The sequence below is a fragment of the Brienomyrus brachyistius genome, chromosome 10, assembly GCF_023856365.1.
Source record: "Brienomyrus brachyistius isolate T26 chromosome 10, BBRACH_0.4, whole genome shotgun sequence".
Classification (NCBI taxonomy): Eukaryota; Metazoa; Chordata; class Actinopteri; order Osteoglossiformes; family Mormyridae; genus Brienomyrus; species Brienomyrus brachyistius.
The window spans coordinates 11363460-11390789 of NC_064542.1; the positions used below are offsets into that span (position 1 = coordinate 11363460).

The 27330-nt window shown below is 43.8% G+C and overlaps 2 protein-coding genes across 8 annotated transcripts in view; one reads left to right on the forward strand and one right to left on the reverse strand.

Moving 5' to 3' along the window:
- The first annotated feature begins 491 nt into the window (after positions 1-491).
- On the forward strand, positions 492-5829 carry her8a (hairy-related 8a). 2 transcript variants are annotated; one of them, XM_049027431.1, is made up of 4 exons: positions 492-820; positions 1487-1582; positions 1876-1954; positions 3800-5829. In XM_049027431.1, exons 1-4 carry the CDS (start codon positions 758-760, stop codon positions 4246-4248), a joined length of 687 nt encoding a protein of 228 aa, XP_048883388.1. In that variant the 5' UTR covers positions 492-757; the 3' UTR covers positions 4249-5829. The 2 variants fall into 2 exon arrangements, with proteins under 2 accessions (XP_048883388.1, XP_048883389.1); XM_049027432.1 differs by lacking the exon at positions 492-820 and adding an exon at positions 867-1257.
- A 2419-nt stretch (positions 5830-8248) lies between these two features.
- klhl4 (kelch-like family member 4) overlaps positions 8249-27330 on the reverse strand; it is an 80696-nt gene continuing 61614 nt past the window's right edge. For all 6 annotated transcript variants that reach the window (XM_049027430.1, XM_049027427.1, XM_049027428.1 and 3 more), the window contains 8 exons: positions 25329-25525; positions 22738-22950; positions 21224-21410; positions 19190-19414; positions 16306-16468; positions 14152-14364; positions 10487-10658; positions 8249-10007 (listed from right to left, as the gene is read on the reverse strand). In XM_049027430.1, the coding sequence (XP_048883387.1) occupies positions 9948-10007; positions 10487-10658; positions 14152-14364; positions 16306-16468; positions 19190-19414; positions 21224-21410; positions 22738-22950; positions 25329-25525 (1430 nt within the window). In that variant the 3' untranslated portion in view covers positions 8249-9947. The remainder of the gene's footprint in view (positions 10008-10486; positions 10659-14151; positions 14365-16305; positions 16469-19189; positions 19415-21223; positions 21411-22737; positions 22951-25328; positions 25526-27330) is intronic.

Below are 27330 nucleotides of genomic sequence, written 5' to 3' on the forward strand. Positions count from 1 at the left end.
GCAGTTCTGGCTGTATTTCCTGTATCGTAAACGTAGATTAGTTATCTATGTAAAATTAACGGTTGAAAAAAAGCCTGATTTTCGGAAACAGAGGAAAATGAGTTTTAACGGGATGCGGTAAAAAAATGCACCACACCTTATTTAACTTAAATAATCGCAGCACATTTTTTTTATTTCATTCCGTGTGATTAGGAGAACTGTAGGCCTGTTACTAAAATATTTATAATTGCAATAAAATCAGTAATAAGTAGATGGCAACCAATAAACAGAATAAAGTCGTGTGAAACGTCTATACTTGGTTTCCTGCCCATGGAAGTTAAGCTTAGTATTTTGATCAAATAGGTTTTGCTCAAAATTGTAAATCGCTGAAGGTGCAATCGACGTCACGCATCTTAAATGTTAATATGATATTCCCGCACATCGTGGCCGGTCGTGATCCAAGCGCAGCATCCATCCCTTCGCCCATTCATCCCACAGCCTGACATCCCTGACAGACTGGATGTGCCGACTGCCTTTGCTGGCAAACACGTCCCCCTCGGAACTGTGGGAAAGTGTGGGGGAGTAGGCACCCACACATTGTAATGTAAATTTGGAGGAGTGAACGAGGCGTATAAAAAGTGGGCAACTTTCATTTTAGTGTAATCCTAGTTTGTGTAAAACTCTTTAAACGCAAACCCGGAGCTAGGAGTTTATTAAAGACGTACAGAACAATTAAACACATTTACGTGCGCTTTTTAAAAATCCACCCAATTTGAGAATGACGGCCTCCAGTATCACTAATGTTTCCGAAAGAAATTTCAACGCGAAAGAAGAGCGGAAGGTAGGAAGATGCGGCAGCAATAGGCAATAGTTAAAATGGTTTTCAGAATGGTATTTGAAAGTAAATCAGTGAGCAAACTCCACTGTACGCCTAAAGTAATTTAAAAAGAACCAAACTGCTTACGATGGTATTTTTCGGTCCTGGTTTTCGCAACTCGCCGAACACGACTGGCTTTGGTGCGGCTATGAATTACACAGGCATGAGTGAGCTGTTCGATTGATTGGTCGAATTAATTAATACTGCTGGCCATTTCCATTATAGCACAGGAAATGTTTCAGGAAGTTGGTATACTCAGTACGAAACTGCCAGTTTAACAAATATACCCGCTGAACTGAAAGTTGCGGATCTTGATCTTTTTTCCCACCTCCTACGTCGGCCTACGTGTTTTAAGGCTACAAACTGTAACGCCGATTTGAAGCTGTACCTTCGATTCACAGGTGCATAGTGTAGTAATTTAATTCCTTTAAGGAAATCGATAACATCTTAACTCTTGTTTCAAGCTTAGTGCTCGGCAAATTGCACATGAGAGCAATGCATCTGTATGCTTTTGCATGCCATGATATTCACTTCAAACATTTGTTTTTTTTCTTTTAAATATGGTACGACTATGGACCATGAAACAGACCGTGAAACACATGAAATATTAATAGTATTTTTTTTTTTTAGCTACGGAAGCCCTTAATCGAAAAAAGGCGACGGGAGCGCATCAACTGCAGCTTGGAGCAACTGAAGGGCATCATGGTCGATGCTTATAACCTCGATGTGAGTCACCGCTTTTGCTGGGGCTGCCGAACATGGAACCAGTTGCTCCAGAGGAAGCCACAAGCTGGCTGGTTTGCATGCAGGGCAGAAGCAGCGTCCCGTGTTAAAGTCCGGGGTGTCTCTGTATTTGTGTATGCATATAAAACCACATACATGACATGGGTGACTGATAGCAACTGAGAATGCACTTTGACATATCTTTTTGGTCAAACTTTTTCAGGCAAGGCAGTGTAGCTTTTAAAATGAGTGTTTTGAAATAGTGAAGGAACGTTGTTTCCTCCCCTGTCTCTCAGCAATCCAAGCTGGAGAAGGCAGATGTTTTGGAGATCACAGTGCAGCACATGGAAGCCCTACAGAGAACTCATGGCACCGGTAACACATTCTCTCTCTCTCTCTCTCTCTCTCTCTCTCTCTCTCTCTCTCTCTCTCTCTCTCTCTCTCTATGCTTAGTATTACTCAGTATATACAGATATGCACAGCTCGGTATGTACTCCCATCATAAATCTTACATAGCTTATGTGTATACTGACTTATTTACTAATTTGGCTCTTTGCACTACCAACTTATTTACTGCAAACTGCACACCATTTATGGATATTAATAATGATCATTTAATGTTTGTCCTGTCTTTGTATATGGACAAACACTTTATGGATAAAAGTACTGGGACACCTGGCTATTACACCCACAGTAAATTTCATGACATCCCATTCTAAACCCATAGGCATCAATATGGAGTTGGTCCCCCTTTCGCAGCTATAACAGCTGCCACTCTTCTGTGAAGGCTTTCCGTAAGATTTTGGAGTGTGTCTGTGGGAATTTTTGCCCATTCATCCAGAGGAACATTTGTAAGGTCGAGCACTATTGTTGGACGTGAAGGCCTGGCTCACAATCTCCGTTCTAGTTCATCCCAAAGGTGTCTGATGGGGTTGAGGTCAGGGCTCTGTGCAGGCCAGTCAAGAACTTCCAGACCAAACTCACCCAACATGTCTTTGTGGACCTTTCTTTGTGCACTGAGGCACAGTCATGCTGGAACAGAAAGGGACCTTCCTTCTCCAAACTGTTCCCATGAAGCTGGAAGCATAGAATTGTCCAAAATCTCTTGGTGTGCTGAAGCATTTTCATTTCCTTTCACTAGAACTAAGGGGCCGAGCCCATCCCCCTGAGGAATAGCCCCATACCATTATCCCTCTTCCACCTAACTTTACAGTTGGCACAATACAGTCACGTAGGTAATGTTCTCCTGGCAACTGCCAAACCCAGATTCATCCATCAATCTGAGACACAGAAGCAAGATTCGTCACTCCACAGAACACGATTCCGCTGCTCCAGAGTCCAATGGCAGCGTGCTGTACACCTCTCCATCCAACGCTTGGCATCGCGCTTAGTAATGTGATGCTTGCATGCAGCTGCTCGGCCATGTTAGCCCATCCATGCAGCTCCCAGTGCACCGTTTTTTGCTGGAGTTAATGCCAGAGGAAGTTTGGAACTCTGCAGTTATTGAGTCAACAGAGCGCTGGTGACTTTTACATGCTATGTGTCTCAGCACTCGGTGACCCCGCTCCGTTAACTTTATGTGGTCTGCCGCTCCGTGGCCGAGTTTCGGTTGTTCCTAAATGCTTCCACTTAGAGTTGATCATGGAATATCTAGCAGGGAGGAAATTTCACGAACTGACTTACTGCAAAGGTTGCATCCTATGACAGCATCACAGATAAAGTCACTGAGCTCTTCAGAATGACCTGTTTCTTTCACAAATGTTTGTAAATCTGACTGCATGGCCAGGTGCCTGATTTTATACACCTGTGGCAATGAGTCTGAATGAAACATCTGAATTCAATGATTAACAGGTGTGTCCCAGTTCATTTGTCCATATAGTGTATGTACCAGGTTTCACTGTTTCGAAGCTTTGCACCCACGTGTTTCATTAAACATCGTACTGATTATGAACATGTACGTGGCCCCATAAAACTGTGATTGATGCTTATGTCAATAATGTCGAGGTTAGGGGCATATACAGGGGTGGGGGGGATAGTTCCAATTGAAATCTGACTGGCTGTTACCCACTGATTTAAACATATCATTTGCTAATGAGGCTGGCCTCTGTTATGGCCCCCACTTTAAAAATAATCCTAGAATCACTCTTGGTCGAGCTGGTTTATCTTTAGTTCTTCCCTTCCTTTCTTTAATAATGTAACGTTTCCTTGCATGCCCCCCAGGTGGATCGATGAGCAGTCTAGGGTTCGAGTCCCGCCAGCGATACAGCAGTGGCTATATCCAGTGCATGCACGAGGTGCATAACCTGCTTTTGAGCTGCCCGGGCATGGACCAAACGCTGGGTGCTCGCCTGCTCAATCATCTGCTGCAGTCCCTACCCCAGATCAGCGCTGAGGGTGCGGGCGGCTCCACCCCCCTCCCTGCCTCCCCCAGTCAGCCCGCTCACTCTCTGACAGCGGTCCCCCTACGCACCTCTCCCTCCTCCCCTGTCTCTCCAGTCAGCAGCCCTCAGCTCTCCCAGTACCAGGAAGTGTCTGAATCTGCTTCGGCTGCCGATGGCCAGCCCTCCCCGCCCGACTCTCCTTCCACTGCCGTCCACCCCGCCCTGCTGCATGCCGGCCTGCCTGCTTTCTTCCCAGGCACCGACCCCTCCATGTGGAGACCGTGGTGATCACCCACTGTGATCCCAAGCCGTGTGTTCCTCCTTTTCCAGTACAAATATTGGATTTAGTAACTTGCTGGGCAAGAGATGGGAGCGGATTTATGCTGTTGGGCTTCTCAGTTCCTTATTTTAGAAGTTTAAGTGTATCAGCCAGATATAGAAGATTTATTGTTCCAGCCCAGATGGTTGTAGGTTCTGTGCTCCTGGTGCATTGTGGTCTTAGTCTACTGCCTCACAAACAAAGCAACATTAAGAGGTGAGAAATCTGAGCCGATTTCCTTAGGCAAGATCATTTTTTAAAGCCACAATATGCATTTAAATAAGGTTTTCAAAAAATGTAAAATATGTCGCTGGCTGTGCTGTGCTGTTTGACTTTGCTTCTAATGAAGTACATTTTCTATGGATTCTGCAAATATACATGCATTTTGGAGAGTGATTAGATAGAGATGGGTTTGGGGAATCTGTTGGGTTTGAGTAACAGTAATGAATTCAGTTTTATGCAGAATAAATCAGGTTACAATAGTTAGTTGACTTTTCCCCCAAAATACATGTAAATTCCTAACATGGCTTAACCATATTTTTGAATGATTCTAGTCTATTGTGAGAAACAGTAAAATCTATCTTGTTGAAGACATAGACTTTAACAAACATTAGTAAATAATAAAATCTTTTTTATCACATTGACATCCTTCCGACAAAAAAAGCCAGTTGGATTCTTCTTACTTAACTGAACAAATAACAGTGGAATGTAATGATAATTTTTTCTATTAGGAAATTGCAGCTTGTGCTCTCTGCACCGCCATGTGCAAACATACCTGTGACTGAGGACTGTGAGAGAAAACCACTATTAATACTAGCAGCCAGCCATGTGTGATGACATCGCAGGCTATTGTGTGTTCCCTCCTGTGTGGATTATGTGGTGTGCTATCCATGAAAGAAAATTCATTCAGCAATTGATTTTGCATGCATTTGTTTCCTGTGTTATGCAGGGATCGCAGCTGGGGGGGAGTGGGGGAGGTGTGTGTCCTGGGGTATACTGCAGTGTCACAATGACCCTGCTTTGGTTACAGAAGTGGTTATGTGAGCAGAAACAGGGAGATGAGCTTGCAGGTATGTGATTCATTCATTATGGCCTGAAGCACTATGTAAGGTTGACCTACCCAGAAACCTGAGATATGGGCTTATGGATAGACATGCATTCATGCTTATTTGGCAGATGTTTTGGTGTAAAGCTGGGGTCTCCAACTCCAGTCCTGGGGGGGCAAAACCCTGTGTAGTTTAGTTCTTTCCCCGTTGCTCCACAAATGATTCCGCTGATGATGCACAAGGAGGTGCAAGGAGTTGAATCAGGTGTGTTAAATTAGAGGAAACCCAAAAATGTGCAGGGCTCCGTCCCCCAAGGACTGGAGTCTGACACCCCTGGCTCGCTGGACAGTAAAAACCACTATCTGGGGTGTTGAAATACCAACGCAGTGTAGTACATAACTTATCTATGTTCAGTGAATTATCTATAAGTGCAGTGAATTCAGTTTTCTGGAAACCATCTCTACAAGATCTACATTGATAAACGTTGATTTTTGTTATTCAGTATGTTGGGTATAATTTCCTTGTCCTTTTTGCAGTAGTTTATAAATCATCCACACCTTACATATGCTTTATTGGTATCCAGTTAGCGACACAAGTGAGCTTGTAGACACAGGCCCTCTGCGTGCGGCCTATGGGAAGGGAAGATGACACATGAACTGGATACTTGCATAATTTCCGAGCTGTAACTGCACTAATGGTCTGAATTTTGCATTTTATGGTTGCTGATGTAGTTTATCACATCAAATCTGACTGCTTGCGGAAAGTAATTCATCTGGGATTCAGTAAACATGAAACGAAGGCACTCAGCTTTAGGGATGAAATGCTAATCGGTTTCACGGTAAAACACTGTAAAATTCCAGCCAGTCGGTATTACAGTTTGAAATTTTAATTATCATAAAAAACAATGGCTGTTTAGTGGGCTTTGAAAAACTCACGGTAAATACAGTCCAGCATCAACCAAAGTTAGACGCAGACTCTCCCAGACGCAGAGCTGCAGGTGCAGTGTGTCAGTGAGCACATGACGAAAGGCAGTGATCGTTGGCAGTGATCGTTGGCAGTGAGTGTTGGCAGTGACAGCACTCTAGAGGTTTTTAATATTAATGCACGTTTGTAATGGTTTTCATATGTTTACATAAGGTGTTGGCTATTATTTTAATGTCCATGAAAACAAAAAGCACCTAGTGTTGCTAATTTTATTTGTGGATTTCAACATAAAAATTTGTTTCAGTTTGTGTATCAGTACTTTTTGAACATTTTCTGCAAATGTTAACACTATCGCAATAATAATCGTGATAATTTTGGCCACTATAATAATATTACATTTTCATACTGTTTAATCTTCACTCAACATAGCCTCCCAGAGAAGTAGCCTAATACACTAAGGGTTGAATATATTGGTGGTTTGTCCACTTTGTGGAAGTATGTCAAACTAGAACTTTTTAATTATCTTGTAGCAGACTCACATTGCTTTGCATGAAATCCTTTTATTTTCTGATGATCACTTATATATGGGTTGCTGTGAGGCAGAAACCTTTCCCAAAAGTGTAGATACAGGGCACTGCGCATCATGCATGCGATGCCAGTCCATTGCAGATTACACAATCGTATGCTATGGGTAATTTTAGAGACACTGTGTGACTTAAACCACACTCATGGGAGTTTTACCTATACAAAAATATCACGAGGGAAGAACTATAAAGGATTGGTTCAGGGAGATAACCATTCAGATTGAAGAGGAGCTGGGTCCAAGCGACTGATTATAGGCCATGAGATGTGAACCCACAACAGGGCACCCTGAGCAAGCCACAGCCAAGCAATCTATGGTGGAAGAAAAAAGCTGCAGTCCATAAAGTCTATAACAGCCTACAAAGATGCGTGGGTCCAAATCTCACTGCTACAAAAGGTGCAGCTTTGTTTGTTGGTGTTGGTACTTTGGTAACTTCAAGTGGAAATTAATAAGTTTTGATGTGAGTCTTTGTGGTTTTGTTTCGCGAAAGTCATGAGATTTTACGAATGTGACGATGGTATCATTAAGCGGCTTTGGATTCCGGTGTTGTTACCTTCTGACGTGTTATTGGAAGTGTAGCTCTGGTGGGCGGATTGAGGCTCGGGCCTCATAGGGAGACGCGACTTCAAATACCACTGTTGCCAGTAAGAATTGTATTGGGGCCTGATCTTTGCTGGTTCTCGCTGCTCACATGGGTCAGTATCTCCTGTGTCAGCTTAACTGTCCAGGGTTTGCTTAAAGGTGCTAAAACTGCACTTACTATGTCAGGTACTTTTGTTACGTAAGAATTATTCCCTGTTTGTACACACATTATAGGTGAGGATGTTAACTGTAAGTGATCTGTCTTTTTGATTATAGTCTTTCAACAGTAGCATTAAAAGTGTGAGAGAACTGAAGTATAAGAAGCTAGAAAATAATTTTACCGAATTATTGGTTTTCCCTGGTTTATTGCAGAAATCAAAACATATTTCATAATATATTTCCTCATAGGTAGCATCAAACCCAGTGTCTTCTTAAAATTCATCAAAGTCAAAGGTGTGGGTTTGGTTTCAGTATTGGTAGGCACTAAATCAGCCCCCCCCCCCCCCCAAGCATGCATGGTACTCCCACAGTGGCAGTGGAAATACGTCCCTGCCATCCAAATGCTATTTGAAAATATCTTCTGTTAAATCAGCATAGTACGGAACCTAGTGGGAGATCAGTGGGTTAGATGGTCGTCTTTATCCAGCAAATTCTACACTTCGTATTTTAGGAAGTTTGACACACCGCTCAGGAATTATAAAGTGCAACATGTTCTGTGGCCTCAGTAAAACTGAAAGATATGAGTAAGGTGGGGAAATCACCAGGCTGCTAAAATTAGCAAGGCTTTCAATAGAGGTGCAACTTTGTTATGTCACTAAATAAGCACGCTAGAAATATACAACAAAGTGAATTTATTTTAGCTTTGCATGCTATATAAAATACTGATAAACAAAGTCAGTGTTCTGCCTCAAACAGATCAGCATTACATATATAAATAATCTAACTTTCTTAAAACCATATTTCTCTTTTCAGTATATTCAACTTTCCAAGGTGCCAGTAATTGCGGAAAAGCCACATCACAGATCTGGCGCAAGTTTTAAAATCCATAAAGTAAATCCCTTGCTCAGCTGTATCATTTGCTAAAATGAAATATGACGGGCCTTAATATATGGCAACATGTGGAAACATTGGCACATGTGACGCGTGACGTCCTGATCACAAATATAATACCTATTTAAGTCACGAGCAGTATCTGCTAGCGAGCTGGATAATCAACATGGAGGACATAAGATAAAACAAGGTGAGTCTCAGGCAGCATTCCACAAAAAAGGGAGAGAAAAAAATCTATTTGTGATGGATTTTAATACAATGAATTAGGAATGAGTTTATATACATGACTGCAGTTGTCGGCGAACTCGCGAAGAACTATACAATAATGCAAAATATCAATATGATATAATTGAATATTCACTATTTTGTAAACTTTTCATTAGACAGGACACTTCAGACACTTGTGTAAATGGCTTTGGTGTGATTCAGTTGAAGGCTGTCATGCTGCTTGAAAACAGCTCCTTTTCAAAGAACGAAAAACATCCAGTTATGTTCCCGCCACTCTCTTTCCCTAAGAGTGCTTCTAAAATCAATATGACATCAAATGTCTTTGTGTCCCACAGAGTTTTTAAGCTGAGATGGTGTGTGAGTGTTTCTCACTCTGGACTGTTTTTCATAGACTCATTCGAAAATAGATAACAGGTACGTAAAATATTCACAGTGATCCAGTGTTCATCCCAATACATGGTGAGAATTAAAAATTCATTCTGCAAGTAATACTTGAAAAGAAGTTGCAAGACAAGGTGAACATTCCATTCTCTTTTCAAGAGACTAATCAGTGGTTCCCAATCCGGTCCTCAGGGACACATAGTCAGTTCATGTTTTTGCTTCCTCCGAGCTACTGGTGGGGAGCTTGGAGGGAGCAAAAACATGGACTATCTGTGGGTCCCTGAGAACTGGGTTAAGAATTACTAGACTAATTGAAGGGAATACAGAGAAACAAAGCAATATGATTCATAGTGAGCTGGCCTATGAACTTATACAGTATTTGTTTATTAAAAGTGATTATAGTCAATGTTCTATTTACATGGGTTTTCCATGTTTTTTTTCCTAACGCGTTAAGTATATACACCATTATATGTTGGTAGTCGCACAGTTGCTTCTAGGTGTTTTTTTACACCTACTCTTCTACGCATCGCATGTCGTGTTTCCTTTGCCTGAAAAGCTCTGTTACACTCAACTGAAGCATCGAATGACTCATCGTCCTTCCGGCAAATGATTTACGCTTTACGTAGCTTCTAGATTTTAGCGTCCAGTTCACATACGCTATTACATTCAACTGCATCTCTTCTAAGAAAAAAAGAAAAACACAGATTTGGTCTACATCCCAGTGCATTGAAAGGTGATCTGCTGAGGAATGTCATTCCCACCACGTTAGTGCTGACGATGTTGTTTCACTCAGCCTGTCGTCTCCACTCCCCTTCGCCCCTTGCGTTCAGAATGATGAGAAAACTTCCATGTAGAAAGGGTGCCATGTTTTTTGTTATGGTAATTTGACGACTACGACGCAGGCGCCTGCCCTTCCGATGTTCAAAGGAACCTCCTAAAAGATAAGGAGATGAACTTGAATGAACTTGACCTTCTAAGGATTAATCATGACACAGATCAATCGCCGCTCCATGCATGTCCATGCTGCATGACATTATTTGTCATCAGTCCTCAAGACGTGGTGAGTCTGTGGGTAGCACTGTGGCCACACGCTGCCTGGGTTGTGATTCGGTGGAGTTTGTGCATTTTAAGCGTTATGGAAGATGAATGGTTGGCTGGATTATTTTCAATCCATCATCAAGTCATTGATTCAAAACGTATCCAGCGACACTGAATGAAATCTCAAAATTGCAGTAGGAGTACTGAGGTTGCCTGCAATTTCCATACATGGTGTTCATACATGTATTGGCCTACATTACTGACCTTCACTTTGAAAGGCTTTATCAACATATAAATGCTGCATGTGGCTCCATAATTGGATGTCACTTGACAATAAGGGCAATGCCGACTAGTTATAAATGTGGCTGAAGTTACCTCTCTCCATTCATTGGTCTGCGCATCGTAAGACTCCACGCTGTTCAGGTACGACTGCCCGTCATATCCACCCACAGCATATAATCGGTCTCCAAGGAGACAGATGCCTACAGCATCACGAGGGACACCGAGGGGGGCCATGGTGGTCCATTCGTCTGTCTTTGGGTCATACCTGCAAAAAATGTGCATATTTAATGTAACGGATTATTCATTTCCTCCTAAATAAACGTAAATCACAATCCTACTCCATCCATCCATCCATCCATCCATCCATCCATCCATCCATCCATCATCTTCCGCTTAATCCGGGTCGGGTCGCGGGGGCAGCAGTCTCAGCAGGGAGGCCCAGACTTCCCCTCTCCCCGGCCACTTCATCCAGCTCCTCTGAGGGGATCCTGAGGCGTTCCCAGGCCAGCCGAGAGACATAGTCTCTCCAGCGTGTCCTGGGTCTTCCCCGGGGTCTCCTCCCAGTGGGACATGCCCGGAACACCTCACCAGGGAGACGTCCAGGAGGCATCCTAATCAGATGCCCGAGCCACCTCATCTGGCTCCTCTCAATGCGGAGGAGCAGCGGCTCTACTCTGAGTCCCTCCCGAATGACTGAGCTCCTCACCCTCTCTAAGGGAGAGCCCAGCCACCCTGCAGAGGAAACTCATTTCGGCCGCTTGCACCTGCGATCTCGTTCTTTCGGTACCTACCGAAAGCTCATGACCATAGGTGAGGGTAGGAACGTAGATCGACTGGTAAATCGAGAGCTTTGCCTTTTGGCTCAGCTCTTTCTTCACCATGACAGACTGATGCAGCGCCCGCATGACTGCTGACGCCGCACCAATCCGCCTGTCGATCTCCTGCTCCATTGTTCCCCCACTCGTGAACAAGACCCCGAGATACTTAAACTCCTCCACCTGGGAGAGGACCCCGTCCCCAACCTGGAGAGAGCATTCTACCCTTTTCCTGCATCCCGCTTGGCCTACCGGTAGCTGTCAGCTGCGTCTGGAGTCCCACAGGCCAAAATGGCTCGATAGGACTCCTTCTTCAGCTTGACGGAATCCCTCACCACCGGCGTCCACCAGCGGGTTCGGGGATTGCCGCCGCGACAGGCACCGACCACCTTACGGCCGCAGCTCCGGTCAGCCGCCTCCACAATGGAGGCACGGAACATGGCCCATTCGGACTCAATGTCCCCCGCCTCCCCCGGGATATGGGAGAAGTTCTGCCGGAGGTAGGAGTTGAAACTCTCCCTGACGGGATTCCGCCAGACGTTCCCAGCAGACCCTCACTATACGCTTGGGCCTGCCAGGCCTGGCCGGCTTCCTCCCCCACCAGCGGAGCCAACCCACCACCAGGTAGTGATCGGTTGACAGCTCCGCCCCTCTCCTCACCCGAGTGTCCAAGACATGCGGCCGCAAGTCCTACGACACGACTACAAAGTCGATCATCGAACTGCGGCCTAGGGTGTCCTGGTGCCAAGTGCACATATGGACACCCTTATGCCTGAACATGGTGTTCATTATGGACAATCCATGACTAGCACAAAAGTCCAATAACAAAGCACCGCTCGGGTTCAGATCGGGGGGGGCCGTTCTTCCCAATCACGCTCCTCCAGGTCTCACTGTCGCTGCCCACGTGAGCACTGAAGTCCCCCAGCAGAACAAGGGAGTCCCCAGGAGGAGGACTCTCCAACACCCCTTCCAAGGACTCCAAGAAGGGTGGGTATTCTGAACTGCCGTTTGGCACATAAGAGCAAACAGTCAGAACCCGTCCCCCCACCCGAAGGCGAAGGGAGGCTACCCTCTCGTCCACTGCGGTAAACCCCAATGTACAGGTACCCAGCCAGGGGGCAATAAGTATGCCCACACCCGCTCGGTGCCTCTCCCCACGGGCAACTCCAGAGTGGAAAAGGGTCCAACCCCCCCTCAAGGAGACTAGTTCCAGAGCCCAAGCCGTGCGTCCAGGTGAGTCCGACTATATCTAGCCGGAACTTCACAACCTCGTGCACCAGCTCAGGCTCCTTCCCCATCAGAGAGGTGACATTCCATGTCCCTAGAGCTAGCTTCTGCAGCCGAGGATCGGACCGCCAAGGTCCCTGCCTTCGGCCGCCGCCCAGATCACATTGCACCCGACCCCTATGGCCCCTCCCATGGATAGTGAGCCCATTGGAGGGGGGACCCACATGCCTTGTTCGGGCTGTGCCAGACCAGGCCCCATGGGTGTAGGCCTGGCCACCAAGCGCTTGCCTTCGAGCCCCACCCCCAGGCCTGGCTCCAGGGGGGGGCCCCAGTGACCCGCGTCCGGGCATGGGAGGCCGTGAGTCCAAAATCTTTTTCTTCATTGGGGGTCTTCTGAGTCACACTTCGTCTAGTTCCTCACCCAGGACCTGTTTGCCTTGGGTGACCCTACCAGGGGCATAAAGCCCCAGACAACATAGCTCCTGAGATCACTGGAACACGCAAACCTCTCCCCCACGATAAGGTGTCGGCTCCAGGAGAGGACAACTCAATCCTACTCAATCTTTTAAAATTTCTTGTCACTGAAACATCTTTCTTTATGTTTCGGATTCATAATACTGTCTAGTTAGTGGACAGGTTTGCAAAGCTTATTAATATACGAGTGTTTTTTTTTTGTAGGTAGCATAGTGATGTACAGTGTAGACTCAGACCTGCAAGGTTTCAACAGTCAGTCCCCAGAACAGAGGACTTTTGGAATCTTCTAATATTTGTGTGCTTATCCTTCTATGTTACAGAACCTGGTCTTTGTAAATCGGCCACAGTGTGTGTCAGTGTGTTGCCTGGTGGGATGGCAACCTGCCCAGTGTGTCTCCAGACTTCATCCCCTCTCCTTCAGGGATTAGGCTACAGACTCACCATAACCCTACAGGTTACAGAAGATGGACGGAAAGACTAACTCTGTTGTATTCTTACTACTACCAGCAGAGGGCAGTATAACCCATCCATCCATCTTCCAGCTGCTTATGCTGAATAGGATTGTAGGACAGAGGATGGAAAGATCTGAGGCCTATCCCAGGCAGCAGCAGGTTGGGATACTCTCTGGAGGGGGTGCCAGTCTGTCACCTGGGCGCACACACACACACACACTTTCTCTTATTCACTCACTCGCTTACTCACTCACTATTTGAAATTTAGATACGTCAGTTAGCCTAACTATGCATCTTAGGACTGCTGGAAAGTGGTGTGCCCAGAGGAACCCCACGCAGAAGAGGCATACAGGGCAGGCCAGAGGCAGACGTCGAGTCCCTAACCCTGGAGGTGTGAGGCTACCTATGGAGGCGGAGGCCCTGTGTCAGAAAGTGATGCATAGAATTTGGTCTCCCATGAATTTGCATGTACTTTTTATTGATTATTCATTTATCATCCTCTCAAAAAATGTATTTATTTATTTATTATCATTTTTATATATTTTCTGTCATTGTTTTTTTCTTTATCATTTTAATTTATTTTTATTTATTTAAAAAATATTTGTATTTATTATTATATAATAATATATTATTATAATTTTTATTATAAATAAATAAAAAAACAAAATGAGTAAATGTTGTAAATATATAATTCCTTAATTACAGAAGTATAAAATTCATTAGCGCATATTGTAGAAATTCCTTAAAAAATATCTGCACTTGGCCGTGTAAGTGTGAAAAGGAGCACTACCTCTCCACGCAGTCTGACAGCCGGGAGCAGTGGTTGGATGCAGGGGCGTCATGGCCGCCGACCACATACAAAAAATTGTTGTATGTGGCCACTCCCACGCCACCACGCCTCTTGGTCATTGGGCTGCAGGTGCTCCACTTGTTGGTGTGGGGATCGAAGCACTCCATCGACCGAAGGCACGAGCTTCCGTCGCGACCTCCGACCGCAAAGAGTCTGAGGGGAGACAAAGAAAGGCATATGATTATCCACAAGGGATGTTCACTATATACATCAATGCTAATGCTGTGGATAGAAATCTGAAACAGCATACTAAGCAACGCAGCAACGTCAATATCCTAATGTGCTGTCCACAGGAATATCATATGAGCAATTTGCTAACGTGCTATTCACTGGTATATCACACGAGCAATATGCTAACGTGATGTTCACAGGAATATCATATGAACAATATGCTAACGTGCTATTCACAGGCATATCACATGAGCAATACGCTAACGTGCTATTCACAGGTATATCACAAGTAATATGCTAACATGCTATTCATAGGTATATCACATGAGTAATATGTTAACATGCTATTCACAGGCATATCACATGAGCAATATGCTAACATGCTATTCACAAACATATCACATGAGCAATACGCTAACGTGCTATTCACAGGCATATCACATGAGCAATACGCTAACGTGCTATTCACAGGCATATCACATGAGCAATATGCTAACGTGCTATTCACTGGCAGAATGAGCTACTTAAAATGAACATAATCTGCATGAAATTCACATATTTGGAGGGGCAGTCCTTGACCTTGATTATCACACTTTTATTTCCACTCCTGTATTTTCATCTGGTTTTATTCCACTTAGCTTTTTAGTACAGCATTATATTAATTCCCATCATAATGCTCTTGTTAAAACTTTATTAGGTAGGGTGCTATACAAAAACAAACAGCCGTTTGAAAAACATGATTGAGTGTCAGCTCTCAAGGATGAAATGTTAAATGTTTAGGTTTCTCACTTATTCAAAGTGCAATCACATAATTCACAGGATACGACACTGAGAAATGCAATAATCATATTTTATGCCCAATCTGGACCAAATAAATGATTCAGTCAGTGATTTTAATGCAAGTCCTGGTTTTATGTGTTTTCTTTCCTAACTTGGGCAAACGCCAAAACATTGTCAATAGGGCATAAAACGAGGCAAACAAAGACCACAGCGATGCAAAAACTGGCCATTTTATGGTCCTGGCCAGAGGATGTTTTTCTCCAGTCTATTCAGTCTTTTAAACACGGTTTTTCCAGCCAGGGTTGAAGTTCAAAGCTCCCTGTAGCTTAGAAGGGAAGCAGGTTTGGAGGAAACACCTTTACTTAAGACCCAGCCGACCCGTAGACCCATAGCACTTGATGAGCTGTCAGTCGAGGGGGGGGGGGGGGGAGGGGAGTTTGTTAAAACCCATCATGTCCACTGAATGCAAAGGTGGGAGGGTTTGGTTTCGGTTCTGCGTAAAAACAAGCGCAGGTCCTCCCAGCAGGGTCTACAATAACAAAAGGGAAGAGCCCTTCAAAGTCGTCTCAAAGTGAAATACATCAGGGACTCGGCCTGTTTTCTCTCTGGACCGAATCCCGAGAAGAGAAAAAAAAAACAGCACTGATGTGACACTTAATTTACGCGGCGGTAGAGAGTGCCCATCGGGTCAAACAATAAAGACAGAGTGTGCCGAATATCCAAGGCTAATGTCAGACTAGCACTCTGCTAGCCTGGGGAAAAAGGCACATATAAGATTGATTTTTTCTGTCTTCAAGTAGCAGTATTGGTACAAATAAAGCAGGTCCTATAGCGAAACTTTGCCGATTGCTCCTCGGCTCCTTTATCTAGCCTTTTCTTATGACTCAATCGTTCCATTTCCCACTGTTCAATAATTCCCTAGATTAAAGCCACACTAATGCTGGCCTCTCTAGCCTGGACTTAAATCTGCGGCTGTTTCCTGGCAAATGTGTCCCTGCCTTATCTGTAGCTACTCAGAAAGGCAGAACAATGAAAGCTGCCTGGTTGGAGGATGGAGTTAAACAGCAACACTGTAAGGGTACCACATGGCCATTATCGGTTATTGGAGGTGAACGGCTCAGGAGCTGGGCGGGGGGCACATACTTTCCGTTCAGTGCGGTGACTCCCACGGTGCTCCTGGGCGTGGACATGCTGGCCACGTAGTTCCACTGCCTTGCCTGCGGATCCCACCTCTCCACCGTGTTTAGGTAGCTCCAACCATCGTGGCCCCCAACGGCGTACATTGGGCCCTCCAGCACGGCGATCCCTGTGCAGGGGATACAGGATGGTGCTCACTCAGATTTTCACAATTTAGGGCTGCAGGGATTAAGATGGGTAAAGTGAACGCAGATTTCGATGGATATCAGTCCCAAGCGACAGTGAAACGCTGCAGCTGGTCTCCCCTCCACTCAGCACACTGTGCTTAAACTTTGGGCAAATATCACAAGCCAGCAATCCTGGGACCACCTTCCTCTGTCCCCTTAAAAAAAAATCCAGGTGTCTCGGGTGTCACAGAAGCATGATGGCTCGTTGGCATTCAGCTGGGCGACTCTTCACAGATGCAACATCTTGAGCATGAATATTTGAAGGCCGTAAACAATCGACTGCGAGGCAGCCTATCCCCAAGCCCCAAACCTGATTACACAGAGCCTCCGAGTCATGCAAGAACAACCATTAAAGATTCATGCTGCTCCCGTCCGCTGCCTGCCCCCACCCCCTGAGTCTCTCCCTTCCCGACTAAGCTGTATATCTGGATCGTTTCGCACTCGTTTGACACTGACTCCTGACACCGATTCTCGCGAAGCTTGAAGAGTTTAGAATGCGTTAAATTACAACCGAAAATGCCAGATTACAACTGTACACTTGTAGATTTAAGTTTTACTTACACAAAATGTTCTGATGACCGAAGGGAAATTGATTGGTTCAGAGAGATAACCAATCAAATTGTAGAGGAGGTGAACCAACCAATCGGATATCTTGGTCTTGCCCTCAGAACATTTTTGTGTAGGTAAAACTCCCACGAGCTAGATGCCTAAAATAATGTGCATCTAAATCTCCCTATCCATTTTGTGTAACTGCTTATCCTATTCAGGGTCGTGGCAGATCCAGATCCTGTCCCGGAGGCTATGGGCACAGGGCAGGGAACAACCCCATCACAGGACACACTCACACACCATTCACACCTATGGGAAATCTGGTAACTTCAATTAACCTCAGTCGGTTTTTGGCTTCTGGGGGAGGAGGTGAGGTGGGAACGAAAGTACCCAGAAGAAACCCCACAATGCCACAGGGAGAACATGCAAACTCCACGCGCATGGAGCCATGCGGGAGATGCGGCCGTTGCTCTCAGAGGTGTGAACCAACCGCTACACCACCACACTGCCTCCACTTCTAAATCGTTATCTACAACCTGAGAATGACTCAGCACCACGTGGCTACTGAGAAACCTTTCCATATGTTTACCCTCATTATGAATTTGGGGTCAGCGTTACAATTTCTGGGTCAAGCGCAGCCCACGCCGCAGCCTGACGTTCACCGAGTTGCTGGGGGAGGGACGGGGGGGGGGGGAATTCACCTACTTCACGGTCGTTTGTTGAGTTGCTGAGGTGGTGCGGTGTGACGTATGATTTCATAATTTGTAGCTGGATGTTTCTCACCGAAAGATAATTGTCTAGATTTACTGCAGCCCTACAGGAAAGGAGCTATGATCACAGGACCAAGAGCTCGGCGCATTGGAGGGCGATATTTACTTAGGTGCACCCACTCACTCTGTTCGAGGGCTGCAGAGGTCGCTCCCTTCCCTGTTGTTATTACAATCATGCTCTGCAAACAGGAAATGTGTGCAGCGCGGCACCATTGTTGATGCTGGGGTCAGGCCGAGACACAGTGTGTGTTTTTCTGCCGTTTTGAACCGCAGCTAAACTGCTATCGCCATCCGCCCCGCAAGTCATTGTTAAAGAGCTAGATAATGCTCAAAGCCTGAAGGTGAAGGCTGGATTCACAGTCAGAGGGGGTCGCAGTGCTACAGATCTTGAGTAAAACGGAGAATGAGTCTGTCCATTCACATTTTTTATGTTTCTCCAGCAGAAAGAAAAAAGTGTAGCATCAGTTGTAATTGTCTTTATTCATTTATAAACATTCAACAATAATTAGCCTTTTCTAGTTCCCTGCAGCTCAGTGTGAACACTGCTGATCAGTCCACCTAATTAGGCTCGACTGAGATATTAATTGAATGCATCCCACATTCTAAATCATGTGACTTAAGATGTTACTTTAGATGATTTAACACATTTTGTATTTAAATCCATTTTAATCAGTTGTTGATGCAAAAATGTATGTTAAGAATGTTTCCATTAATTTGATCATTGCTGAAACAAAATACAATATGGCATGCAATATATACAAGGCATTTTACTGAAATGATACAGTCCTTTAATTGTTGTTCAGCTAATAATGGTGGCAAGATCATCGATATCCTGAAACATTAAAAATGATGGAATACCCATGCCTGGATCTGAAACATTGGAATAAATAGTTAACCTTGGCTTCAGGTGACTTTTTCCCCCTATTTAAATATTTAATTGAAATGATTATTGAATTCAGTTAATGTCAGGAATCGGTTCAATCAATCAAGCTTAATCAAGATTAACGAACAGCTCTGCTGGACCAGAAAAGATGGTGTGGTGAGAACCAAGCTGGAAAACACTGCCCTACAGAATCACCCACTGCCTTCTGCAGACAAAATTGTTCACAGTCACCCTGTAGCTCACCATTTCCCAGTCCGGTCCTCAGGGATCCATGGACAGTCCATGTTTTTGCTCCCTCCCAACATCATGAGAGGAAGCAAAAATACAGACTGTCTGACAGGTAGCTTGGAGGGAACAGAAACATGGTTCGGCTGGGGGTCGCTGAGGACCGGGTTAGGAAACACTGCTCTAGCTGATTATCATATATGCTCTAGTTCATTATTTACAAAAAAAAAACTCACCCAATCCATGTCTGTGAGTGGACATGGGAGGCATAGTCGCCCACACTTTGCTTATGGGGTTGTAGCATTCCACCATGTTGGAAGTCTTCAGGCCATCCCTCCCCCCCACCACGTAGAGCTTGTTGTCAATCACAGCCACGCCGAATTGCAGTCGCCGTCCATTCATGACGCCGACCTGGATCCACGTGTTGGTCCTCAGGTCATACTTCTCAATCGTAGTGGAACCTAGACATAGACACAAGACCAAAAATCAGGTTTGTGTAATTAAGCCTAATATACTTACATCAAACTCATACTTTCATTACAATTCAAGTGTTAGCGCAACACTACAGCAGTCATTTGCACCATTCACATAAGCTGTATAAGAGAACGCACTTTGAAATGAAAACTGGGCATTGATGATATTTTCCAGGAGAGAAACAAACTGTTTAAAAGTTACTGGTAGCAGCCTTGTCCTTGGTAAATGGTTCGGAGCCACTTGTTATAATTTCAGCACGTCCTAACTGTGCCGCTAATGCCTTATGTTTCATTAATGGCGCGCGCTGCCACGTGAGCTTTATACGGTGCGCCGCGTGGAATTACTTAAGGGGAGAAGACGTCTCGGCCGCCGCGTGATTAGCGCATCCGGAGCACATTTAGAGGGAACCTGGCTCGCAGCTCTAATCGTTCAATTATATTTTTCTTCTGCATCCTGCTTTGACAAACACCAAGGGCTGTTGCAGCAGGAATTGCTAATCGAGCGAGGACAAAGGGACGTAATCGTTCGTGCGTTCGGGGGACAGCACGGGCTGTGTGCTTCACATAGTGAGGAAGGAGCGCTTTCTGACGTGTCACGTTTGCAATGCACTGTGGTGTGATGCAGCTTTTTCCCCCAGGGGGAGGGACAAAAATGCAGCAGGAGCTCATTTTCTTCTGCTGCATTCCTCCTAGATTAAAAACAAGTTCCCCATAAAACACAGAGATGAGACATGTTGCATTGACTATTGATTGCAATAGTAAATAAAAAAAAATAAAAAATAAATTTTTGCAAGACATTTTTATTGCCATTCCTTAGGACATCTTTAAATGAGATAAATATGTTTCTTCTCCTGACCTTCATAAATCATACACTAAAATATCTAATTTTTATAATTTAGTGATTCACCGATCTCATTTTCCAGTTACTGTTTAATTCTGGCAATATTTGGAAGAAATGCCTTGCAGAGTCAATAGCAAAATATCCAGCGTTTCTTTTAAGAAATATCGGACATGACATTGAGACGCAGAGATTTTTAGATGACTTTTTTTATGGCCATGCATAAGAGGAGGGAGTATGAAAAACCTATCAGGTTAATTACTTTAATGACCTCGGTCTGCTTAATCACCTGCTTTTGGAGAGCAGGAAGAAGCCTCAAGCAAACTCAACACCAACAGAGCAAGGATGGGTGAGAACTGGGGCACCATAAAGACTGTAAAATTCCTTACGCTTAGTCAAGTGAGTACAAATAAATACAAAGTCAAATACTTGTTTCAAAAAAACTGCCCTATATTTTCCCTCAACAAATGTCACTGTCATCATAGAATGACTGAGCATTCCGACGTGTCTTCAAGAACATCCTACTTCCAGTTTCGGACTCCCAGAAAGCCAGACAAAGAGGACGCTGGAGCACACCCCAAAAAACGGTGCGTGACTTCCTTCCAAACAAACGTTTCCTCATTTTGGCGTGACGGCCAGTACATCACTATGGAATTTTAAATAGAATACACAGGCAGGATGTTGGGCCTATTGTTCAAAGCAATAAAATGTTTTAACAGTTAAAAGCAGTTTCAGAGCTAGCTACATTCAAGATTTTTACTGCTATACCGACAATTAAAAACTGTAAAGTGCAACGCTCTCTATCTTACGGAATCTAGTCTCTGTTATACATCAGTAATAATGAACACTCCATCATTTGTCTTTCAACTTCTTGCATTGCTACTCTGCTTGTTTACGCGTAGATTGGCTACGCTGATTTCCTCACGACGACCAGGTGTGATTCACGAGTGAGCTTTGACCTTTGGTTGCGTCCATGCCCCCAACGGCGTACAGCGCGCCCACTGTGGATTTGCGAGGCTTCGTCCGTGGGCTTTGCAGCATCGGCCGGCGCTCGGGAAGCAGGTGGTACTTCATGGCCTCCATCAGAAGCTTCTGGCACTCCAAGTCATCTGAGAACATCTTGTTGTTTTCCAGGTCAGCAAGAAGCTGAAATGGAAGCATATCAGACCGGATTACACCATTGAAGATCTGTAGATGGAATGACACATTAAAAAAGATAGACAGCATAAAATGCTGTCTTCTTACTTTCAGGAATAGCAAAATGGCACAAAAAAATTCAAGGTCTTTGGCATACTAAAATCTTTTGAAATATATAGAAAATTCAGAAGTAAGTTTCATGTTCAGTCAATCAATGTAGGATAGACATATTTTTATACCTGCGATAAATAAACTCGTCAGGGTTTTCTTCAGATGTGCTATGAACACGCTGTGGAGGATATTAGACATACAGCAGTAAGGAAGAAGTAACCTCTTCCATCACTTATCAAGCCCTTCAAATCCTTGTTTACTTCTCAGATTTCGACGCAGGACAGCCCAAACGCTTCGTGCAGCGAAAAACCACAATTCATCCACAATCGGAATTCCATAAAATCGATGTTTTTTTCTCCAGCTGTTAGATCTTTATCTGTTGATAGAAAATTCGTTTTTTTTTTTTGCCGGCTCTGCAGAGTCCAAACGTATTCCACAATTGGACACGAACACCTTGCGAATGCGATAAGACTCAGGTACGCCTCAGGTATCTACTTTTGGCTGCAGTACACCGTGAGAAATCTTCCCTCCTGGGCAAATTGTGATTGATATTTCCCATTTCCTACACAGAAATCCCACTACTCTGCTTCACCAAAATTGGGCCAGAGATTGCAATCCATATCCGCAGCGTTGCAAAGCTGATATAGCTGCTTCTTCAGTTTTATATGTAGCTACGTACGTAGCCTTTAGTTGTATTTGTTTAAATTTAAGCATCGTGAAATGTCATAAGTTAGACGGTACCTCCATTTCCGCATCAAACCTGAAAATAAATTCCTTTGATTGAGTTTAGGCCCTCATGTTTCAAAGCCATGTTCACGTTTCAAAATCAAGCAATAGGGAAGGAACTCTTGAGGCGTTTAAAGTACCTTAATCAAAGCTGTATACGATTTTACTAGTTTAAACAGCTGAATTGTACCTTGTTCAAGAGTTCTACAGATGGGCTGTTCATTGGGCTTAAAGTGGCAATATTAACAACCATTGCTTGAACGCGACACTGATACATTAAACCATTAATAAGCTCAACTAATAAAAGTGGTGCCATCTGTGTTTACAGATTACATGTTATTTATGGGAACATAAGAACATAAGAACATAAGTTAGGGTTCTGTACTTTACTTCATAATCACACAGGTCTGGAATAAAAGTGAGTGTCGCGTGATTTTAGATGCCGTACATGATGGTTTTTTAAAATGTAATAATGGCCCATTCGGTCTGTTCAATGCACCTGGGGCGGCAGGAGGGGCAAGCGGATGTAGGACAGGAGCAGACCCAGGTCCTGCTGTCGCTGCTGCACGTCGTTCCGCACCCACATCATCAGCGCCTGGAAAATGGTCTCCTCGTCGGGCACATTGATGTCGTCGCTGGCCAGGAGCTTCACGATTTCCACGGTGGGCAGCAGCAGGAACTCCTGGTTCTGGATGACCTCGAGGAAATGCTCCTGCAGGGGTATATGTGTGTGTGTGTGTGTGTGGGGGGGGGGGGGGGGGGGAAGGCTGTAATCACTCAGTGCACAATATTTCCTGTTTTAAAAAATGAAGACACTAAAGATAATAAAAGATAATACACATTATAGGCTTAAAGAATTGCTTTTATAAAAAAGCACAAGGCTGAAGTACAGCCAGGATGGGATGCCTGTCCCTTGCATGGTATACACACACACACACACACACACACACTAAGAGCTATTTAGAAAGGACACTTAGCATACCTACTCCATTCCTTGAACAAGTTAACGTCATTATTTGGTCACTGTTTTAGAATCATATTTCATCACTGAACTGCACAACAATCTCCCAGCCGAGGCCCACACTCTGCTCTGCGCTGCTGCCTTGCATTAGTAATGTCCAGGTACAGAGAAAAAAAATAAAGAAAGTGAGCAAGATCCGCTCACCCGCCCCCTTTACGCAATTTCATTCTCTCATTTATTACATGAAGTGAGGCTTAGCGATCTATACAAGCCATTTTGACACTAACGCTGATACAGAGTATCTCACAGATGAGATGTATGAGCCGTACTATCGATTGCTGCAATCCCCTGAATTACGTTGCCTCTCTGCAATCAGTCATGTGTGCAGCCCTTCAGGTCTTATCTGGGGTCACTTTCAATGGGCCGACTTTATCGATGTGAAGGGATTTCAATTTTTACATGCCCAACAACAACCCCTTGGGTTGTAAGTACAGGCTGATTTACAAAATTAGCCTTCATTTAAATGCTACTGGCAGTTCATATGAAATGCCGCTACCTCCGTACGGGTTTGTGCGTCCCGCCTTTCGTAATATTTATTAGCCTTTTTGTAAATTGAACACCTTCAGTCGCAATCTGGATGGGTAAAAATATGTCAAGCTTTAAAGCATGACTTACGTATTTTACAGCCTGTTTCAAACGACCTCCTTCCAGGAAACTACGTGCTGACTAAAAATAGAAAAAAAAATAACTCTGATGTGCTATTTCCATGGAGACTGGTGCGCCTTGCTGTCTGGGCTACTGAGGTTATTAAAGACTGACAGTTTATGCACAAGAAAGAGCTGTTTGTGTCATCTGTGTTCTGTAAATTTCATAGAATGTAACAGGATGTAGTGATCAGAATAAGAGAAGATAAAAAAGCAAGCTTTTCAGAAATAGCACCACTAATCTGCACCTAGAAGATAGTAGGACAGGAAGTTATGCAGTTTGCATGTTCATTATTGGAGGGATTGAACAGGAAGTTGGCCTATTTCTGTCCCTTGATTGGATTAACCTTTCCACAGAAGAGGGCTCTGTGTAAACAGTCAGCGCAGATGTTCTTTGAGAGATAACACCCCATCTCAGTTGTTTCCACCCCTGGGTGGGGTGCTTCATTCCTTGGATATGTGCCCTGGATCTTGACAGACGTCCCTGCATCCCTCATCTGCTCTTGCGTTTGTCCTCTACACTCCTGTGACCTTCTGGCAGCATGCAGGAAACAAAGCGTTCTGGTGGAGATGTTCCGCTGCCCTTGTTTCTGTGTTCCTCGCTGTACTCGAGACAGCACTCTGAATATCAGCCGCATTTACATTTCGTTCACGCGGTGTGGGCCCCATTTCATCTTATATCTCTGTTCAATATTGATTAAATAAAGAGCGTAATTAGCTCCATATCACAAAGTGAGGGCAGCATATTGTTAGGTTAACAAAGAGCTTAATAATTTTCATTCACATTATGTAAGACCCAAGGCAAAACTCCCTCGATGTAATGTAAATTTCACAAGGTCAAGTGCAAGCATTTTGGTAACACTTTACCTAAAGCAGTCATATAAATTTATTATACTTAACTTTATAATGCATTAGCATGCACTCATAAAGTATGTAAACATGGCTATAATATTTATAAAAAGGCATAACACTTTATAAATATGTTAATTATATTATGAATGGTCTATGAAGCTTTCATCTAAAATATACTATAAATACTACTAAATATACTACTGCCTTCATAATGCATTATAGTGATTGGCATAAGAATTAAAGATGCTTTGTACTGCATTATGAAGGCATTCATAGAGCATTCATAATGCATAATACACATGGCTATAATGTGTTATGCCTTTTTATAAATAGTTATAGCTGTGTTTATAATACTTCACAGATGCATTATAATGCATTATGAAGGAATGTGTAATGCAGTATAATGACTGTTTTAAGTAAAGTGTTACCAACAGGGGTTTGATTTCAGAATACTCTAGTTTACCATAGCTGTGCTGGGTTATGGCTCATTAAATATAATTCTAATGAGGCTGGTATTAATTAAAATGATAAAAAAATGGGCCTTCCTTTGTTAGGACTGAGAACTGGGCTTACCATAGTATAGCTATGGGCTGCATTCAGGAGGTCCGTGCATCCCTGCGCATCGGCGAAGGAGCGAATTCCAAGGCAGTTGGAAGGATGGAGCTGCTTCATGAGAAAGTTGCAGCACACCTCAATGACCTGGGAGAGCTGAAGCAGGCAGGCCGCAGCCAGGAGGCTCTCAATGGTCTCCTCTTTGAGCTCCAGGACGCCTGTGTGGTTGACATGACATCATGAGCCCATCATCATCAGCCTGAGGCACCGTAGCAGCCATGTCACCTGATACCACATTAGATGGAGCATCTAACAGAAGATCTGCACTGCTGCCCGGATCAGAAGAGGAATCTCAGTGAGTCAAAGATATCAGGAGAGCTGTGTAGCTTTTCCAGAACAATGATACATTTGTATGGCCAACCCAAGCAAGAAAACACCTTAAAAAAAAGAGGCAAACAGATGAAAAGTCGCCTTAGTAACACCAGCGAACGACAACACATCTGTGCCATCGACTGCAGGCAATCTTTTTATATTAGGGGCTCTACTGCAACGTAAGATGAAACAACAACTGATGTCAGTTTCACTGAGTACAGCCGTAATATGTGTTTCATTAAACATAGATGAGTTTGTGCTTGTCCGTGTGCCAAATCAATTGTGTCATCTGAAAAAAACTGAAACCCAAAATATTTCCAGATTGTATTTTCCTGTTCACTGGAAAAAACAGACTGTTTGTTTTGGATGGAAATATTCCTAGATTCAGCCCTAATGGCAAACAGGGCAAGAAATAGAAAAGGAGGGAGGGTGGGGTGTGTGTGTGCAAGGGAGAGGGGGGGGGAGAAAGAGAGAGAGAGGAGAGACAGGAATGATTTTTAATGTCACTGAGCAAATATCCACCGGGATCGATTAGATGTAAATCATTCTGAGAGCTGCACAGGTTCTGCCACTAAGGCCCATCGATCATCTCCGTCAATACACGTGCAAACCCCCCCCCCCCTCATCCTCTCCAATCCACAGCACTGCAGTTCACCCAAATTACAGCTAATTATTTTCAATTTCAAAAGTCGTTCTCGCCGAACTCGACATCGAACTTCAGCAACCATATACAGTTCATATCGGAGCAATTAGATACAGATACGACTCATTATCTTCAGATTTCACAGAGAGTCGAGTGTGACGAGTGTGTTTATCAAACTGCTAATTTCATATATAGTTTCTGATATTCAGTGTATTAACCGCTTGTGCAAATAAGCACTTGTCTCAGTAGACACTTAATACAGTGAATTCTCTATTAGAAAACAAGCACTTTGTTGATTCAAATCCAGGCGACAGTCAGACACAGTAATTTGGCTGGCATTTGGACATCACCTGGAGGATTCCTTACAGTGCATTACACCAAGGATGTGCACAGAATTGAATATTTTGTACGAATGTAAACACCAGAGTACTACAAATGCTTCTTTGAACACATGGACATTAGACAATGGGCAAAGATAGAGACCAATAATATTTTAACTTGTATTAATCGATGTATAAAATATGGGCTCCTAGGCTTTGCTCTCAGTTTCCAGCATGAACTGGAACAGCAGAGTGTTTTGGTGATGTCATTGGGCGTAACGGCTTTCAGAAAAGGCGAGTCCTTTGTCCACAGTGTTTGATTACACTGGACATTAAAAAATAAACGCAGTATGACTTTTGGTTGAAATCTCAAAGGAAACATTTGAACCGCGTCATATGGTAGGAATCAAATTACAATTCTTGTTTGCCTTCTTCGAAGACATTGGCTCAGAGTAACATCAACCCGTCAAAGAATATGTCGGCATATTATACATTTATATAAATTATAATTATATTTATACAATACTTAATTTTAAGAAATGAATGACATATATACACACATATGCTGTAAATATATTCAGATGTCAACTATAGGGTTTCAGCACTCATGTGTTCCAAAGGTTTATAGTATTCCAGTTGCTTTATACTTTAATCAACTGCAGTCTGTATTCAGACGTGCCAGACCTAT